Source organism: Schistocerca americana, chromosome 1 (assembly GCF_021461395.2).
Source record: "Schistocerca americana isolate TAMUIC-IGC-003095 chromosome 1, iqSchAmer2.1, whole genome shotgun sequence".
Lineage (NCBI taxonomy): Eukaryota > Metazoa > Arthropoda > Insecta > Orthoptera > Acrididae > Schistocerca > Schistocerca americana.
In genome coordinates, this window is record NC_060119.1 from 829,452,364 (window position 1) to 829,474,082 (window position 21,719).

The 21,719-nt window shown below is 42.3% G+C and overlaps 1 protein-coding gene across 1 annotated transcript in view; it reads right to left on the reverse strand.

Moving 5' to 3' along the window:
- Window positions 1–21,719, reverse strand: part of LOC124594466 — a 155,699-nt gene that overhangs the window by 115,248 nt on the left and 18,732 nt on the right. The window contains exon 3 of the mRNA XM_047132845.1: window positions 21,207–21,345. Coding sequence (XP_046988801.1) covers window positions 21,207–21,345 — 139 coding nt within the window. The remainder of the gene's footprint in view (window positions 1–21,206; window positions 21,346–21,719) is intronic.

Here is a 21,719-nt window from a genome sequence, read left to right on the forward strand (position 1 = left end):
TACATATAAACTGTGTTTTAAAGTGTAGTAGTGTGACAGATCGTTCTTGTTTGTGTGTAAAAGTAACACGTTCCACTATACAGTCTCCTCCCAGATAGTCAGAAACGCCACAGTAAATTTAGAAGAGGAATTTATGCCGTAAATGACAACAGATTTAATAAATTAAACATGAAAGGAATCCAACAGAGACCTTTCACACAGTTTAAGTTTATGTTACATATTTCGGTACTCACAAACTTATCAAATCTTACAGGGTAATTTCCGTCGACGTAGAATCATGAAATTAGCGAAGAAGCAAGATTTCACGCTACAGCTAATGGAAAAAAATCAGAAAATTGCGGATTTATGATTGTTGTTGTTATTGTGGTCTTCAGTCCTGAGACTGGTTTGATGCAGCTCTCCATGCTACTCTATCTTGTGCAAGCTTCTTCATCTCCCAGTACCTACTGCAACCTACATCCTTCTGAATCTGCTTAGTGTATTCATCTCTTGGTCTCCCTCTACGGTTTTTACCCTCCACGCTGCCCTCCAATGCTAAATTTGTGATCCCTTGATGCCTCAAAACATGTCCTACCAACCGATCCCTTCTTATAGTCAAGTTGTGCCACAAACTTCTCTTCTCCCCAATCCTATTCAATACCTCCTCATTAGTTACGTGATCTACCCACCTTATCTTCAGCATTCTTCTGTAGCACCACATTTCGAAAGCTTCTATTCTCTTCTTGTCCAAACTGGTTATCGTCCATGTTTCACTTCCATACATGGCTACACTCCATACAAATACTTTCAGAAATGACATCCTGACACTTAAATCTATACTCGATGTTAACAAATTTCTCTTCTTCAGAAGATTATGATTATGATTATGATTATAACACATGAAAAAAATATTTTTTGGTCCTTTCTTATCACGCTATCATTTGTTAGCCGACTTGAAATTTGAACAGTCTCGACAATCTTGGAATCCCTGGGATCTATGTCTTGTCCGTATCAATGTCGATAAGAGGCAAAAGTCGTCGAGATCCTCGATTACCCGCTTGGATGAACTGACGGTACACATTATTCAGTTTGTACAGAACCTTCAGTGCGTGAGACCTACCCGCACCTGGCCATTTTGTTTTCTGAGGCGAGTGTTCTTTCTGAATCCACCGCCTTTTGGCCCCCTGGTGGGCGCTGCCCCATCAACCGACGGTAAATGTTCCCATGCATAACAATCTCTCATCTCATCTGTGCTTTGAAAATGACGATATATTCACCTGTTAAAATATCGGCAGTTGTCGAGAACGACAGCGGGCTACATTCCCGGAAGCTACTTGCACATGCGATTAGCCTGGAGGAGCTGAAGTTTCACAGGAATTTGCAAGCTACATAGGTACGGAGTGGCATGTCGAAGGAAATAACAGCCGGTGGAACCTGATCCCCAGCTTTCGCCAGGCGGAAGCAACAGTTACCTGGTAGACTGAGAAACGGCAGCCTCAGACATATCGCCACAGAAGCCTGAACGAAGTAAAACATCTTAGCGGTATTTGGCAAAAATTTACGCATATTCCCAATGGAGGAAATGGCGAGGTTTCGCCTAGGACAGTGAAGAGGAAAACAATAATTTTAATGCGGTCGTCGGAGAAACCAATCACACTCGTACAGTCTCAAAACGATGCCACGCTCTGGGAGAGAGTAGGAGGTACCGAGCATTTATAAGCTAGTGGATACTCTGATGCACAACCCAGGAGCTGTCAGGGACAATGCTCTGATGGATTCTTCTGATTGTGGGACATTTACCTCGGGCTTTGCTGATGGCAACTGACGAGACGTGAGTATACTGGAGACACGTACTGTACCACAAACTTGTTTCTTTAAGTTACCACAAATAAAAATCTGATAGATGAAGGTCCGGGGAACGTGGAGACGAGAACATTTTTACGTACGCGACCAGTCCATTTCCCTGGAAATGCTTCATTTAAATAGTTACACATACAGTCCGAAGTGTGACGGTGAACGATCATGCTGGCACAACAGCTGATTCCGAACACCGACTGAAACGTTTTCTAATGCGTTAGCCGCAGTACTGGAAAGAAATATTCAATACAAGGACGCATTCGTCTTGTCCGGCGGTAGGTGAGAGCCCAAAAGCACTCCTCCCACGATTCCAGTCCACAGGTTTATGCCAAAGCGTTCCTGAAGGTCGCGCTCACGGGTGAGACGTAGGTTGTGTTCCGACCAATAATGGCTGTTGTGGAGGTTGACAGTACCTTCACTCGTGAAGCTAAATTCGTCAGTACATGTACGTTATTTATAAAATGTTCGTTATCTTCCGTTTAGTGCAAAAGCCATTCACAGAACTTATAACACTCCTGTCTGCTACTGCTATACCATAACCTCGAAGCTGGAGGCAGTTTGCAAAAAAGAATTATTTTGTTAGAGTAATTATGGTATAAAGCAACAGAGCAGTGTTACCCTCTGAGAGGAATTTTGCTATGTTGACCGTATTGTACCTAATGGAAGTGGCTTATCGGAAGTGAAAGTCAGAATTACGTAAACATTTAATCAGTAACAAATAATATTTTACTTAGCTATACTGTTTAAAGACTATGGAAAACGGTCGCCAGCCTAATTAGGCAAGAGAAAGATTAACGTTCTCGTTTAAGGAAGTAGGTATGCGTAACTTTAACGAACAAACACAACCTGGACTTGGCCACATGCGAGTGCAACGAACTCTGACACCTGCATATGTTAACGTTAAGGTTGGAACAAACAGCTAGAGCAGCACAAACTATTTGCAAAAATATAACAGATAACGAAACACACTATTACTTTCAGGGCTTATTCAAACTGAATGGTCTTTATAACGTTACTATTAATATTCACTGCAGAATCATTAATTGGACATAGGTTCAGTATTATTGTTCAAACATTTTCCTAGCTGACATAAAATTATAAATGTAGTTCACTGCAAAATTATGAACTGATCACAGGGTAAGTCTCTCTCAACTAAATACTTTTCTATTAAGAATGAAGGTTATATGGAATTTATCAACAGGTTACTTCTCACTGTCTTTTGAACAAAGAAATTAATGTTTTCATAGATAGCGGTATTCCCATTACTTGTTACCTAGTATTAACACAATAGACAAACTGTGGATCCTGTTATACTATTACTATGCACTTCCAGTACACAAGAGAGACAAACACTTAGCAAACGAGTATATAAACTTCCATAAATGCAATTCACGACTTTTACTACAGTCAGACACAATGTTGACGAATTTGCAAGATACTGACTCACCTTCTGCGATTTACAACAGGCAGCAATGTGATCATTTACTAAGCAAAACTTTATAAGCCTCAGTCTTAAGAACTTTTAATTTTGAAGTTGGCAACAACAATTTAATAAGCAGTTTTAATAGGAAAATTATTTTCAGTAAGCATCATTTACTGTAACTCACTCTCTTGCCACATTAACTTTAACTTTCTTTTTACTATGTTCAAGAGGCATTAATTAGCAAAACACTGGTCTTTAATGTTCTTTCAGTAGGGACACTCGGTAATCACTTTAGTTCAAACGGAGAGGAACCTGAGAGGTGTTATGATAAGGAAAAAGTTGAGGTAGGTACATAAATTCAGTTATAAGCTGCCTTATATTTGTGCACACTAAAACATCCAATAAGCTGATCCTTCACTGTACATTATTATAGTACTCCTTTACAGTGATTGCGCAATGTGGTGGCAACTGCATGTTGGTAGGCGGATTTGCAGACAGAATTGCTGGACTCTGGCCCTTCTTGGTGGCGATGATGAATACCAATTCCAGAATAGCTCCAGCTATTTATCCATCCATCCGAGGCATTGGAAAGTAGTAGACAAAGCCTCTCTCGGAACCAGCACAGTATGCAACATTTACATGGCAGTGCACTGTTTGGTAGCTCGTCCCCGACTGACTCTTGTTCCACCTTTTCTACCTAGGCCAACCACAATTTGCGCGCGCTACACATTTCCGTTCCCGAGGGGAACCTCAACAACTTTTACATACAGAATAACTAAGAACCCTAAGTGAGGATCAGCACTTTACATAACAGCAAACAAACATTTTAAATAAAACTGAACATTTGCACATATTAGTATTTCTACAAAAAATTATTCTTACAGAAATTACAATTATATACAGTAAGTTTTGTTCCCTCCAAATGGGACAAAGAATTTAAATGACAGATATACTACGTTGCATAGAATCAAATCATGACATCAAAGTATTAACAAAGAAAGGAGTATACAGTTTTGTGTTATCGATTCAAACAAACACATTTACAGAAGCTCAGCGATGTAACATTAAATGGAACAAATACAAAATAAATCAGTAGAGCATTAGAGCTATGGTATTACAAACTGTACTCGCCGAAAGCGGTCTTCTGTCCGCTGGTGCTGAGGCAACGAATAATATTATGAATGCAGCTCTTCATCGTGCAACAACCAGTTTTGAGATTCCTGAAACTGTCTTCCAATATCAGGAGTACTTCGCCGAGGTGACTGGTGAAGAACCGTGACCTCTGTTTGTGAAATACGTCTAGTCCTTGGACGACCTCTGTCCATTACTTGTGGACAAAGATTAAAGGATTCCGAAAGGCGTTGCTCCAGGCGACGAAAACCATCCTTATAGGGATGACGCCTTTGAAGATACGGTGCGGCATACGCCCGAGCAGCAGCAGCAGTTAGGTTATCGGATGTACCCGGCACCAAAAGTATATCGACGAGTTCGCCGTTTGTGTACTCCATCGAGAAGCCTCTCTACATGGACCTGACAGGACTAGTTGTTGTACACTGCGCAGTAAGTAGAAACATGCATGCAGTTTAATGGATTCCACTGTCATGTGACAGGATATTATTAAGTGAAAAAATGATGTCCTGTTTATAGACGACAAGAACTAGGGAGCGGATGTCTAAAAAATAAAAAAGGATCCTGATGAGGATGTGAACCAGAGTTCCATGGTGGATGCGAGTTTGATGTCCCAACTTTTTTTCAGCAAATTTGAGTCCCCCTGCATCCATCGGATGAGACAGATATGACACAAAGAACGATTTACTATTTTCAAACCGCCTCAAAAAATAGGGCATTTCAACGTAGACACCCTATATATTCTGACTTTGATCTTTCAACCTATTTTTCGACTTTGATATTGGTTTAGTTATTTTAGGAGTTTAATTCTTTCTAGGAATATTACCAATGGTAAGTCCTTAATCCCAACGAAACTATGTCTTCTGAAACAGCAGGGAGCATGGGAGAGTGGAAGTGGAAAGTGTTGGTGGTTTTATCGGACAAATTTCAATTTACAACTTATTAATAAAAGACCAAATATAAATATTACACATACTTATAAGAATGACTACCCCTGGCTGATCATAACAGTTTGATGTCGAACTATACTTTATCACCTTTGACCGTAAGACAAGGAATGCTCACAACACAGCATCAAGTGGATATACATTTAATGCCATTCAAGGACAAGAAAATAAACATTTGTCTTTACAGCTAGTAGCAAAATATATCTGTGGCTGTAGTGTCTCATGCACAGTATATAGAAAACAATATAAAACTCAGACATGCACACGATTAAGCCGCATTGATTCACACCTTTTTGATGTATTTATTAACTTTAGTAACCATCGTCGGTGTCTATGATGACATCATGATCACTAATACCTGTCTCTATATTGATATCCTCGATAAGGTCAGGCCTGTTTCTAGCAACAAGGGCTATAATATGTCCATTGCATGTGGGTTGACGAACTACCTGTTCAAAGCGGTTTTTGGGAAACGCATCCAAAAGTAATTCAAAAGACTGTCTGCCAGTCCCACCTCAAGCGAATCTATAGACGTCCCCCGTATCCCATGAACATCATCCTAAATGCAGAAGGAATCTAGGGCCCTATGGAATCTGCTGATATGAACCCGACTGAACATACTTGAGACTGCCAGTAGATCGTGGCAGGGACACTACTCACACTTGACAGTGGTGGAATGTAGCAGCCTTGAGAAATTACGCCTCGACCATCCTCCAGATGCAACGCCTCTAGTTACAAAGGAGATTGTTTTGACTAGGTATCCCGAACGAATTATGTGATGGAGTTTACGAGTATTAGCTGCCGCAGATAGCTAAATTTGATTCACAGCAATGTATGATGCAACATATACCAAATGCAAAACCATAGTGACTTTTTTTTCCTTTATTGAATTTCGATTCCCCCCCCCCCCCCCCCCCCCCCCCCCCTCGCGGAGGGGGTGGGCTGGCAGCAGCTTAGTATGCTGCTCTTCAGCCTACAGAATTTTTAAAACATAGAAGAAGATAAGAAACTTAAATTGTAAAGAAGTGAAAAATTGCGGAAAGTTAAAACATAAAACAAAGGGTGGGTGATGCTAATAAAATGCAGAGGAAGCAGACAGGTAAAATAGTACACAGACAATTGAAAAAAACCACGACGACAGTCTGGTTTCTGTTCGCAAGAGTTATAAAAATCACACCGAGCGACTTTTATGATTCACAACACTTCGGAAAAGGCGCACAACACTTAACAACCACTGGAAACACTGCACTAAAAAGTCGGCACGAAGGTGACACACCACAGCCAAGGACTGAGGGCGGGGGGGGCGGGGGGGTTGGACATATGAGGGGAAGAAAAGTGTGAGGAGAGGAAAAATGAAGGGGGGGGGGGGGAGAACAGACAGAGGGAGAGGACTCATAAGGGGGAGGGGGGCAGGTCAGACACGAGAGGGAATGCAGAAAGGCAGAGGAGGGAAATGCAAAAGGACTTGGGGGACAGAAGGGAGGCATAAAGAGGGTAGGCAGGGAAAAAACAGGATGGAAAGGGGGGGAGAGGGAGCCCAGGAAAAGGACAGAGGAAGGGAGTGGGAGTTGAGGATCAGAGTTGATAGGAGGGATAAATGGAGGGAGAGAGGGCATCACCCTGGAGGGGAGTTGACAGAAGTCACCTTGGGAAAGGAGATGAGGGGTGTAGAGGTGGAGGGTAGGGGGACACAACAGTGAAAACACGGCAGAGGGCTGGGTTTGGGAGTAGAGGAGCAATCAGAGGATGAGGCGGATGGCGCTCGAGGATCTGGCGGGACAATCATAGCGATCCTCATTTTTCATTGCAAACTTCCCGTATTTCGCGCCTAAAAAAATATCGCGATAACTATGACTATTAACGAAATGATGGGCACTTCTCTATGAAAAAGCACTCCATCTTCAGGACACAAGTGGCCCATTGGGACCATCCGACAGCCGTGTCATCCTCAGTTGAGGATGTGGATAGGAGGGGCGTGTGGTCAGCACACCGCTCTCCCGGTCGTTACGATGGTTTTCTTTGACCGGAGCCGCTATTATTCGGTCGAGTAGCTCCTCAATTGGCATAACGAGTCTGAGTGCACCCTGAAAAATGGTAACAGCGCATGGCGGCCTGGATGGTCACCCATTCAAGTGCCGGCGCTTAACTTCGGTGACCTCACGGGAACTGGTGTATCCACTGTGGCAAGGCCGTTGCCTACTGCTCTATGAAGCTGGCATATAAAGCTATAAGTAACGTAGTTTTTTTTGTATTATTGTTTATTCAGATTCCTTTGAGAAAGACTGCAGAGTTAATGGAGCGTGTGCGACGCTCTACTCGTAATGGCACCTCTACACCTTAGCTAGCGGGTAACTAGAGGTCTCTCGGAGCGTGTAACTGCCGCTGGACAGCGCTGCGAGTCGGCACGCACACTAGCGGCTTCCTTGTGTTCGTACACTTCCGGGGTCTGGGTGAAAATCACATGGTCTGCAATTCAGGTCATTCAGAAGTTTTTGCGTATGACAGTACAGTTAATCAATTTGTGGATGCTCATCGAGCAATGGACTAAGATTAATTATACACAACGAAAGATATCCGTAACATGAAATAATCAGTATCGTAAACGGATCTGAAATATTCAGGGTGTATCATTAGCAATGGCGTAATCGCATCCAGTGAAAGTATACGATAACAGCGGCAAAGAAGTCTCAGTAAACATAAATCCGAACTGTTTGCGAGATAATTGCAACTTTGTGGTTAACCATTACAATTGCCTTGATTTTGTGTAAACACCGCATGCCCGTCCGAGGCGTTGTCGTTGTTCACATTTTCTTGACATGAAGTTGTAAACAGAATGGATACCATATAAAATCAATCGTCGGTAAAGCAGATGCCAGACTGAGATTCAATGGAAGAATCCTACGGAAATGCAGTCCAAAAACAATGGAAAGAGCTTACAGTACGCTTGTTCGCCCACTGCCTGAATACTGCTCACTGGTGTGGGATCCATAACAGATAGAGTTGATAGAAGAGATAGAGAAGATCCAACGGAGAGCAGCGCGCTTCGTTACAGGATCATTTAGTAATCGCGAAAGCGTTACGGAGATGATAGATAAACTCCAGTGGAAGACTCTACAAGAGAGATTCTCAGTAGCTCGGTACAGGCTTTTGTTGAAGTTTCGAGAACATGCCTTCACCGAAGAGTCAAGCAGTATATTGCTCCCTCCTACGTATATCTCGCGAAGAGTCTATGAGAATAAAATCAGAGAGATTAGAGCCCGCACAGAGGCGTACCGACAATCTTTCTGTCCACGAACGATATGCGACTGGAATAGAAGGGAGAACCGATAGAGGTACTCAAGGTACTCTCGGCCACACACCGTCAGGTGGCTTGCGGAGCATGGGTGTAGATGTAGATGTAGATGTAGATACGAGAGTATAACTCACAGTCAATGTGCCACTAATGTTAGTTGTTTGCGGAGCGTCAGTTATGTTTATACGAGTGTTTGTCAAAACATGGTTCAAATGGCTCTGCGCACTATGGGACTTAACATCTGTGGTCATCAGTCCCCTAGAACTAAGAACTACTTAAACCTAACTAACCTAAGGACATCACACACATCCATGCCCGAGGCAGGATTCGAACCTGCGACCGTAGCAATCGCGCGGTTTCGGACTGAGCGCCTAGAACCGCTAGACCACCGCGGCCGGCTGTCAAAACATGGAACATTACCATAACGAGAAGTATGTGGATATGTACTCCACGTATGGTGGAGCTAATGGCAGTGCACGGGAGGCTTACACCGAGAAGCGTACCCTGCTCGAAATCACCTTGGGAGTCAAACGTTTACAAGGATTCATCAATGCCTACGAGAAACTGGGAGCTTTGCACATGCTGCGAGAGCGGGTGGGCTGCACGAATTACACCTTTGCTTGAAGACGTGGTGCTAGAAACAGTCGAACACTCTCCAGGAATCTCGACAAGGAGACTTGTCACACAAATTCTTGGAATGAGCCTCAGTAGTGTTTGAAGAATAATGCAACAGTGCAATGTACCCGTATCATCTCTAACGAGTTCAGTGTCTTAGTGAGGTGGACTTTAATCTTAGACTAATATTCTGTCAATGGATGCACCAACCCGCTGTGAGCAACTCTACGTGTAACAGTAACACCTTTTTTACATATGAAACAGGGTATATTCGTGATGGTGTGTTTGATTATCACAATTCTCACGAGTCATCTAGGCTCCAATTCATATGCTGTGCGTGAGTCTCTAGATCAACGACGTTCCTCATTAAATGTCTTGTTACAGGTGCTGTGTGATCATCTCATTGAGCTGCATACGTCAAACAATTTGAAAGGAAGGAATTAGCTTCTGTTTCTGCGGCATCATCTTGCAGAACTGCTGGAGGATGTGCCCTTGGAGCAACGGCAGATGACGTTGTATACACATGATGGAGTGCCAGAAAATTTTGCTACTATGGTGAGACATTTTATACACCGGTGTGGCCAAAGATGGATTGGTCTCAGGCAACACCCGTAGCAATGAGACACAACGCGTTACGTACTTGTGGTTGCCTATCATTATTGCGATTCTACTCGTGGTGAATAAATGCGTTCTGAGTGATTACATGTGCCACATTGAGCACTAGCTGCTATTAATCTAACGACTTACAAAAATACTTACTTTCGGAAGGCATCTGAACTCACTTGGGTTTGTAAAAAGAAGTCATAAATCCACCATAAACGCGATGCTTCTAAGGAAAAAGCAAGTAACGGATCATCATATTTTCTTTAATCACGTATCCACACAAAGGTGGCTTCTAAAATCACCTGATTTGAACCCCATGGATTTCTGTTTGGGGTCACCTTAAAGATGTAGTATACGCCACACCGGTTAACACAGTTGAAAAGCTGGAACAGAGACTTCTCTGTTCTTGTAAAGAATGTCGAAATGATCCAGGCATCAGGCATTCTGAGAACATTTGAAAGTCGTTGCGGCGACGGGTTAGGCGTGCATCAGGGTACAAGGACGACACCTTCAACAACTCATTTAACGACGAGTACAATCGTGCAAGTGTTGTCGCGTTCCTTCATAACACCTGAATTTGTATCTATCTCTAATAAATTTTTTAATGTTTTACAGTATTATTGCATTTCCTAACTGGGATGGCATGTGTACAGAATCAAGTCAGTTGTGGCTGCCAATCGCGAAGTCTCAATTATTTCGCAAACTTTTCTTTTGTGGACCAAATGATTACTGCGACGTTTTTGCTTCTAGTGTCGTTTACTTTCAGCTGTGTGTATTTACGCCACTAGATATCGTATATTCTACATAGAGAACATGTAGTATGCATTGCGAAGACAATTTGCAACTAGTCAGCTTCCACCAAGATCTTTTCTAAGACAGGTATGCAATCTGCTGTCAACATATTTGAAATACCTCGTAAAACGTTTCGTGTTACTGTAACTGATGACAAACGTAACTATTTGCAGCAATATGCAACTTCATTTCAGAACACTTGAAAAGAGAAACGTTTTCATTATATTACACAAAAAGAAAGTGACGCATTTGAAGATAAGGTTTACAATCAACACTAGCTTGTTCACTGCTTGAAGAAAATAGTTCCACTGTTAATTGTATTGAATATGTCCTATTATTAATATTCTGTACAATCACGATCGTGGTAAACCAGTCACGTATTAACGTATGATCGTTCAAAAGTGTGTATAGTCAAAGCTCTTTGTCATTAGTCACAGGTAACGCTCGTAACAATGAAACATAACGCATTACGATGCTTGTGGTTGCCTATCGTTATTGCGATACTACTCGTGATGAATGAATGCGTTCTGAGTGATTACATGTGCTGCATTAAGCACTAAGTGCTATTAATCTAACGGATTACAAAGATACTTACTTTCGAAAGGTATCTAAACTCATTTGGGTTGTAACAAGAAGACAGAAAGTCACCATTAAACGGGATACTTCTAAGGAACGAGCAGGTGACCGATCACCACACAAAGGTGTTCTGCTGTGGACATTGATTATAAACGACTATCGCTGAACGCTGTCAAGTCAGATGTCCAGTCATAAATATATAGCTTCAATAAGAGTCAGTTACATTTACCGAATAAAACGATTCCCATTTATTGTCCTGTGTCAATTGCAGACTTTTTTAATTCAGTTACATATTTCGAGCACACTGGATCATCTTCAGATCTAAAACAAAACAAAACTAAATATACTCCATTTACCATTTCACAATAGAAGAAAAGAAAAAAAGTACATAAAAGTAGAATTTACCTATGTAATTGTATCAGCAACCCGTCTTCTCTACTCAGCACAATATATCAGAGTACTGTATTTCGCAACTTCGGTCAGTGTTTTAAATAGGTGGAAGCATATTTGAAACGTCCTACCTGTTTGACCTTCGTAAACTTTTGGACAGTTTACCGAGTACCAAAGCTCTTTTTCGACCATACGTAAGACGTGACTGGTTTACTATGACAATGGTTGTCCAGATTATTAATAATAGAAAAGTATCGAAGCCAGTAATTAGAGAATTTGTATCTGCGCTAAACAGGCTAGTATCGATATAAAAACTCACCCTCAAATCCATCATTTCTACTTTACGTAATAGCAAGCAAACGAATTTCTGTACAAGTGCGTTGAAATGAAGTTGATGTTAGGTTGCCAGCAATTACAAGCAGATGCTTGCGGAAGTCTTAAGTAGCTATAGACTCGAATTTTTATATTACGAAAAATTTTTCCCGGCAACGGTACAATCGACACCTGCAGCTTTATACATACTTTTTCGACAGCTGCAACATGACCATTTGTCTAGAAACGTACGGCAGTTCGCCAAAAATGATATCAAAAAATCAACGCTTTCACTTAAATATTTCCGGGTATGAGCCTTCCATTTCAACAATAACATAATACGCACACGCGAAATAAAAATAGATATTTCAACGATTCCTGCAGGGTACGATACCCCTATGATCGTCTTTCGATGTTGCCAGTCTGAGAGCTCGAAGCCAGGGATAAAGCATTATGAAACTGGTATTAGTAAGAGCCATAAATAGTGCATGACGGAACTGAATGAGCTCATAATGGGCCAATTCAAGATACGAGGGCTATCCACAAAGTATATTACGTTTTGGAATTAAAAATAAATAAAGTACTGGAAAAAATCTTTGTTATATACAGATGAAAGCCACACTTAAATACTACTTTTCTACATAGTTGCCATTTAAATTATGGCACTTATCGTAGCGATGGACGAGCTTGGAAATTCCTTCGTCGTAAAATTCGGCCGCCTGCGCCTTCAACCACGTGGTTACCTCTTCTTGAAGCTGTGCGTCGTCATCAAAACGCTGCATAGCCAACCACTTCTTCATTGCTGGGAATAAGTGGAAGTCGCTCGGTGCCAGGTCGGGACTGTACGCGGATGAGGAAACAACTCCCACTTAAAAGATTCGAGAACTTCACGAGTGGCATTTGCCGTGTGGGCCCGGGCGTTGTCGTGAATCAGCAAGATCTTTGAGCCCAACTTTCCCCTGCGCTTGTTTTGTATTGCTCTTCTGAGTTTTTGCAGAGTTTGGCAATACCTTTGAGAGTTTATTGTAGTGCCTCTTTCCAGGAAATCCACAAAAATCACACCTTTTATGTCCCACAAGACAGTCGCCATCACCTTCCTTACCGGCATTGTCTGCATGCATTTCTTGGGTTTTTGGGTGTAATTTGTGTGCCCCCACTGCATTGACTGCAAGTTTGTCTCGCAGTTCACATGCTTAACCCATGTTTCGTCACCAGTAGCGATGCGATCGAGTAATGAGTCGCCATCTTTTTCGTAAGCGTCCAAAAAGGTTAACGCTGCAGCCATTCGCTGATTTTTGTGAATCTCTGTCAAGATTTTTGGTAACCATCTTGCACAAAATTTGTGGTAACCAAGCTTTTCGGTAATGATTTCGTGCAACAAACTTCGTGAAATTTGTGGAAAACTCATAGAGAGTTCCGTTATTGTGAAATTACGGTTTTCACGGACCGCGGCATCGACTTTTTGACAAGTTCGGCAGTCACTATGCTGGGTCTTTTACTTCGCTCTTCGTCGTGAACGTTAGTTCGTCCATTTTTAAATTTTATGACCCATTGACCCACTCCATCTTCAGTGATTATGTTGTCCCCATACACTTCACAAAGCTGCCGATAGATTTCTATTGGTGTACAGTTTTTTGCAGAAACCTTATTACAGCACGCACTTCACACTTCGCGGCATTTGCAATTAACGCTGACATTTCAAACTGTCACAGTAACTCAACGGAGTACAACACGAACCCCTCAATAGCACGGCAGTATGACGACTGAGCGGCGGAATGCCATGACACCATGATGGCCGCGCTAGCCCCGCCCCTAACGGACACAAACGAAAACGTAATGTACTAAATTACGATCATCAGCTGTGGGGTGAGTGACGCTGAGTTAGTTTAATTACTTACTTCAACTGTTTCGACAAATGTTAGATTTAGTTAGGTTCGGCGGCTCTCTAAAATACTTTCATCTAATACGTCAAATTTATTAGACATTGGAAAGCAATGCTAAGAGACTATACCTATTCAACGACCCAACCAACTAGTCCGAAATGGGACGTTATTAATCCTCTTACCTTGTCATGAGCCTTCAGTGCATATACTGTAAACAAGAATGCAATTAAAATGAACTGCGTAGAGATGACAGTAGCCACTTACAAATAAGATGGAAACGAGGTTTCAGGTGAATGAAATATGACTGAATTAGATTTCTTCGAGAAAATGTAAGACTTACGGGCCGAAGCATTGAGTAATTCTCATCCTGCACTGCGCAGACAGGGGAGGGAAATTTTTAACGAGCGTTTCCTGTGTGATCTACCTGTAGTCTTATGGGGGTTACTTCGTCCTCTGTGGCGCTACTGGCCCTAGAAATGCTGTACAGTTCTAATACAAGAGAAAACTTCAGTTCGCTGGGCAATGAGTAATGCTCTACCGTTAAAAATAACACAGTTTTGGCTCAATTTGATTTCTATTGTGAATCTCTCACCCTGCAAAATCTGTACTATTACATTTCCTTTAGAATCTCTCACTCTGCCAGATTTTACAAGTCTAGCGACTGACTTCTTGTAAGTATAACAAATGTCTGTCTCTCGCGATAGCTACTCTATTCGACTTCAAATATCGTTATTGTGGTCTTTAGTCTGAAGACTGGTTTGATGCAACTCTCCACGCTAGATTATCATGCGCAAGCCTCTTCATCTCCGAATAACTGCTGCATCCTATATCCATTTGAACCTACTTAGTTTATCTGTTCCATGGTCTCACGATGAAATTTTTACCCTCTATTCTTCTCCCCATTACCAAATTAATGATTCCTTGATGCTGCAATATGTGTCCTAACAATCGATACCTTAGTAAAATGAAATTATCACACTGCAGCGGTGTGTGCGCTGATATGAAACTTCCTGGACCGAGACTCGAACTCAAGACCTTTGCCTTTCGCGGGCAAGGGCTCTACCAACTTGGCTACCCAAGCACGACTCTCGACCCGTCCTCACAGCTCGCAGGAGAGCTTCTGTGAAGTGTGGAAGGTAGGAGCTGAGATGCTGCGAAATTGGAGCCGTGAGAACGGGGCCTGAGTCGTGCTTCGGTAGCTCAGCTTGTAGAACCCTTGCCCGTGAAAGGCAAAGGTCCCGAGTTAGAGTCTCGGTCCGGCACACAGTTTTAATCTGCTAGAAGTTTCAATCGATACCTTCTGTCAGTCAAGTTGTGCCATACATTTCTTTTTTCCCCAATTAATCCCAGTATATCCTCAGTCGATGTAGCCATCTAATCTTTAGCATTCTATTCTATCACTACAGTTCGAAAGATTGTCTTCTTGACTGAATTTTTCCCTTCCATACAAGGCTTCACTAAATACTCCAGAAAAGAATTCCAAACATTTCAGTTTGCATTAGATATTAACAAACTCATCGTTTTCAGAAATTCTTTTCTTGCTGTAAACAATCTGCAATTTACATCTTCTCCACTTTGCTATGATCTGTTATTTTGCTGTCCCAATAGCAAAACTCATCTACTACATGTGGTGCCACATTTACTACTCTAATTGTCTCAGCATAGCTCTATTTAATTAGATCACATTTCATTAGTATTGTTTTACTTTGATGATGTTCATCTTACAACCTCATTTCAAGACTAGTCATCCTAGTCAACTGGTCTTCCAAGACCTTTGCCGTCTCGAACAGAATTACAATGTCATCCGAAAGCCTCAGCATGTTTATTTGTTCTTCCTGTAGTTTAATAGCCTTCCAAAATTTTTTCTTTGTCTTCTTCCATGCTTGCTTAACGTACAAACTGAATAAGACTGGGGATAGGCTACACGCCTGACCCGTCTCTACTAGTACTTCTATAGATGTCCTTTGATTTTTATAACTACTGCTTGGTTTCTAGACAAGTTGTAAAGGAACTTCAGCTCCCTGTATTTTATCGCTGCTACTTTCAGAATTTAAGAGACGTAGACCAGTGAACATTGTCAAAAGGTTTCTTTGAATCTATAAATTCCATAATTTTAACCTATCTTCTAAGTTACGTCGTAGGGTCAGTGTTGCCTCACTTGTTTCTATCTTTCTCAGGAACCCAAAATGATCTTCCCCGAGGTTGGCTGTTACCAGATTTTCCATTCTTGTTTAAATAATATTCATGACTTATTATACTGATAGATCGTCTTTCCCACATTTTTGTCCTGGCTGGTTTCCCAAATATCTCAATAATTCTAAGGGTGTGGCGTCTAGTCAAAAGGCATTATTTCTACTTAGTTCTTTCAGTGCACTGTCAAAGTCTTCTCGCGGTGTCGTATCTTTTATCTCATCTTCATCTTCTTCCTCTTCCCTTATTATGCTATTGCTTTCAGATTCTTTTCTCTTGCATGGGCCATCTATATATTCCTTCGACCTTTCATGTCCCATTTCCTTGTCAATACTGGCTTGCCATCCGAGATCTTGATGTTCACGTAGGCGCTTCTCTTTTCTTCAAAGATCTCTTTAATTTTCCTACAGCCAGTATCTATGTTTCTCGTAGTTATGCGTTCTTCCACAGTTTTACATCTGTGCTGTAGCTATTTCTGCTTAAGCAGTTTGCGCTTTCTGTCGACATCATTTTTTAGACGTTTATATTCCTTTTCGCTTGCTTCATTTGAGAATTTTTTATGCACTACTTTCGTTAATTACTTTTAGTGTCCCCTTTGTTATCTAAGGACGTCTACTAGACCTTGTCTCTTTGCCTCTTTGATCCTCTGCTGCCTTCACTGTTTTATCTCGCAAACTACCCACTCATCTTCTGTTGCACTCTTTTCCCCGCTTTCCGAAAAGTGTTAGCTAATTCTTCCTTTGAAATTGTCATCAACTACCGGTTCTTCAAATGGTTCAAATGGCTCTGAGCACTATGGGACTTAACATCTATGATCATCAGTCCCCTAGAACTTAGAACTACTTAAACCTAACTAACCTAAGGACATCACACACATCCATGCCCGAGGCAGGATTCGAACCTGCGACCGTAGCAGTCGCGCGGTTCCGGACTGAGCGCCTAGAACCGCTAGACCACCGCGGCCGGCTAACTACCGGTTCTTTCAGTACATCTATCTCCTTCATTTCCGACCGTTTCGCAGTGTCTTCAGTTTTAATCTGCACTTTGTTACCAAAAGTTATGTCCAGAGTCCGCAACTGCCTCTGGAAATGCCTTAAATCTGATTTCGAAATCTCTGTCTTATCACTATATAGTCAATCTGATACCTTCCAAGATCTCCAGATCTCCTAACATGATTATCAAATGTTATCGCTGCTTAAATATTATTCTCCGTGCAAAATTCCTAAGGCAGCTTCCCCCTCAATTGTTTCCCCCACTCTACGTTCTTCTACTATTTTCGTTCTTTTTCCTCCTATCGAGTTCCAGTTCCCCAACATAATTAAATTTTCTTCTCCTCCGCCAACACCAGACAGCCGCAGCCATGGATGATCGAAGAGACAGGGCGCTGACATGTCCCACCGCCGCCGTCACTGGCCCCATCAGCCATCAACAGAGGCCCGCGGCGCGTGGTTCCAGCCTCCGCAGTACGACCCAGCAAGACCGCAGCGGCGCATAGCAGCTGCAGTCGCTGCAAAAGGGGCGCGTCTGAGTGTCCGTCGGCCACCTCGGTCGCTGCCGAGAATATCACGAGCGGAAGCAAACCTCGCCCAGAGGGCCCACAACCAATGTTGTTTATCTGTCGTCAGAAATCATTCGTGAACACACCTCCTCCATCATCATACACTCGCCCAGCAGAGAACGCATGTTCGCATCCGGCAGTGGGTAGTGGAGTCCCGTGCCTGTTAACACACCTCGTCTACATAACAATCTTTTATCTCATCATGTATTTTTTGAATCTCTTCATCGTCTATGGACATAGTTGACATATAACATTCTGCCACTGTGGTGGGTGTTGGGTACGTTTATATCTTGGCTTCACTGATGTGTCCACTCTGCTCTTCATTATAACCCACATTCCTATTTTCTTATTCAGTATTAGTCCTATTCCCAACCCCTCTATTTCATTTTGTATTTATAACCTTGGGTTCAGTTAACCAGAAGTCTGTCTCAGTAGCTGCAGAGTCATAGTGATAGAATTCTGACTGAAGAGGCCCAGGTCCAATTCCTGACCGAATAGGAGATTTTCTCCACTCGGGGATAGGGTGTTGTATTCTCATCATCATTTCATCATAACTGACATACAAGTCGCCCAAGTGGCGTCGCATAAAAATATTTGCACCCGGCAGCAAGGCCGCCACGTGTGAGAGAGGGAGAGGGAGAGAGAGAGAGAGAGAGAGAGAGAGAGAGAGAGAGAGCTGACCAGAAGTCCAGTTCCTCCTGCTACTGCATTTCTCTAATTTCCGCTATATCTATCCATCACTATATCCATCCATGTCACTTTATAAGTTCTGTAACCTGCCTGGCCAGTTAAGGGATATAACAGTCCATGCTCCGACCTGTAGAATGCCAGTTTTGTTTTCCCTGATGATGACATCTACCTGAGTAATTCCTGCCCAAAGCACTGAACGTGAGAGTGCTGTGTCTTCTGAAAACGTTGTAAAAAGTATGTCATCATTTAACTATACATCGGAACGGAATTCCTTTAGGAGAAATAACAACTATAGTTTCCCAGTCAATCATTCAAACTGTTGCCCTTGAAACTACTGAATGGGATACTGCTGCTATTTAGGAGCCTTACGTTAGTCTGACCTCTCCACAGATACCCCTACATTGTGCTTGCACCTAAGATATGGCTATCATTATGACGTGCAAGCCAACTCATCTTGGCAAGCTACATGGCTCATGGGGAGCTACTTCAGCTATCACGATAATAAGTCTGCAATCGACGTACATCGCACAACAAAATACTTTTATGAATAATCCTCGTGTTTCAGTTCACAGTTCGATGTGAATGTCATGCTTAGCACACTGCGGTATTCACGACTGTAAATCGGCTCCTGCATGAACTGTTTCAAGAAAAACATGGAAGGGCCTCTTCTGTCCCGTTCCGAACATTAATTATTTATTACCGCCATAATAAAAGTAACATCACCATGCTCTGCTCCAAGATCCGACGAGTGGTCCGAGTCGTACAGTAGCTAAAAAAAATGGTTCAAATGGCTCTGAGCACTATGGGACTCAACTGCTGTGGTCATAAGTCCCCTAGAACTTAGAACTACTTAAACCTAACTAACCTAAGGACAGCACACAACACCCAGCCATCACGTCGTACAGTAGCTCCCAACTACTTTTGTGTGGCAGTACTCTTGCGGGATTCCTAATAAAATTAATGGCTCTCAACTACGTACCCTCAGAGCCGAAATATTAAACGTTTTGGCTGGTTTCGTTCTCTATGGGCTGGGATACGCAGTTGACGCATTACAAGCCAAATACTGCTGAATCTACAGTATATATTAACAGAATCTTCCGTCGGTTCTTGGTAGAACAACATTATAATAATAAATGAAAAGCACCAGTTTGCTTTTGTTCTACAATATTATTTTTATTGCTAACCGGTTTTCGGCTTACAAGGCCATCTTCAGTCATAAATGTCTGAAGATGGCCTTGTTAGCAATAAAAACAATATTGTAGAACAAAAGCAAACTGGTGCTTTTGATTTATTACTACAGTATATAGTTTGAATATGCACATGAATCGAATGGTCGAACTTTCCTATCACTCGGCAATTGCGAATTTTAAATATAACATAGAAGTTCATAAATGAAAGATTGCAATTAAATAAAATCTGCAGCTACTGTTTTAACGACTTTCAGTGATGAGTACGATAGCAGAAGTATCTTTAAGAATGCCCTTTAACCCTGTCAAACACATATTGGTGTCGTTCGTCCAGCAATTAAATAAAATATAAGTTGAATAACAGGGAAACAATAGGTTCTTACTTCACGTAATTAGTTATGAGCGACATCATAGCTCGCGAGATATTCACTTCTAATCGCATAGTACGTCTTCACTGCAGAAGCCACTAAAATCTCACACGTGCACAAGTGGGCGTTACGAAATATTTCTATCTCCTGCAACCACGCGCAAACTGCTCAACACTCTCCAAGTATGTTTCCTGCGACCGTCCGTCGTGCCTTCCCGTCCAGCTCTCCCCTCGTGTCCTCTCCGGCCCGATGCTCCTTCCCTACTCCCATACAGTCCGTCCATTGACTTCAGTAGTCGCCTACCGTAGTAACGAGCGCTGTGGTTGGCTAGAGCCCTCCCGCCATGTCTCCAAGCCAAAGCACACTCACAATCGTATTGAAACACATAAGAAATACTGGATTTACATTTAAATAACTAAAATTAAATAAATATTCCCACAGATGGACCATAAACACGCGCTAACACTCATTATCAAATCCATAAACAAATTAAATAAACATATACCAAAGAAACAGAAGCAAAAGTAGGCCAGTAGGCTAATGTCTCTGTGCTTTCTAAAACACAGTAAATATTTGACCAATTTCTTCATGGATAGTATGCATCGGATATAAAGACATAGGCGAATAAATATATATTTATAAGCATGCTGCTACCGTTTTTTCGTGTAACTGTGGAGTACTTATGGCCTGACGCGATCGGTAGTAATCGGCCACTTTGACCTCCAATAACTCTTGTACTATTCACATTACATGCCTGTAATTCAGACCAAGACAGGTTTACACTAACAGCTTTTTAAAGACACGTTGCTGGACAAAATCGGATGAACCGTTTACATTTTGGAAGTTCGTTGCTGGGTGTTACTCGTATAATTTACAGTCAGATACTAAACTTTAAACAAATACAGATACTGAGAATCTGATTACACCATCAGAATCTTCATGGAAATAATGGTAATGTACAGGTTTCTTTTCAAGGTATCATGAGTCCTCTGGCTATTATTAATTTCTACAGTAACTGTGAAATGTCTGCCATTATGGTTTCACAAAGTCCGCTTTTTTTTGACACTCCTGCTATACAAATCTCCTTCATCGACACAAAGCACAGACCTCGACACAGCCACACATTCGGCGTGGATCATGCACTGGGGCTACCCCTCTTGCTCTGGGTAATGTTCGGCACCACGCGGTTGCTGACGAGCCCTGGCTTGCCGAGCTGCCCCTGCGGCCACGCCAACTCCGAACTAAGAATATTTTCAGGGCGCCACAACTCGCCCACTACCTCACAGTCTCCAAGTGCGCGCAAACTAACAAAAGTCTCGCTACTGGTAGAGAACTGTAGAAAGTTTACACAGATTCTTACAGATGCGGAAGCTTATCTGTTTTAGCGAACGGAAGTGTCTCTGAGGCGCTGATTACCTGTGCAACGATGGCGGAGAAGTTGTCTGTGGGACAGCTGGCGCGGCGGCAGAAGGAGGGCGCCAGCTCGCTTGGAGAGTCGTAGGCCAGCGTCTCCAGCAGCAGGTCAATTTGCCAGCTGTGCCGAGCGCCGAACGTCCTGCCGACAAACTACTGCTGCAGTCATCCACACTAACACTCGGTGTCGTGTACACTGCGAGTTAGATTCCCACAGTGTGAAATAAACAAAACAATAACGACATAGCGCAAAAGTCAGTGTGATAAAAATGGCCACTGTGTCATCCCCTGCCGTGTGCTATTGTTTGAATGTGGCAGGAGAGGCATCGGGTTGGCACATCGTTGTCCTGTTCTTCTCGGCTTTCACTCCAATAAGAATTCCTCCTGCCAACCCACAGTTCACTTACTATTTGGCTGTAAACTCACTTATTCCATAATAGGTAAGAACAGCACGCTTTGTCTTTAGAGGGGAGGGCAAGAAATTAACAGTAGTATGTATGAGCCGTGGTAAAAGTT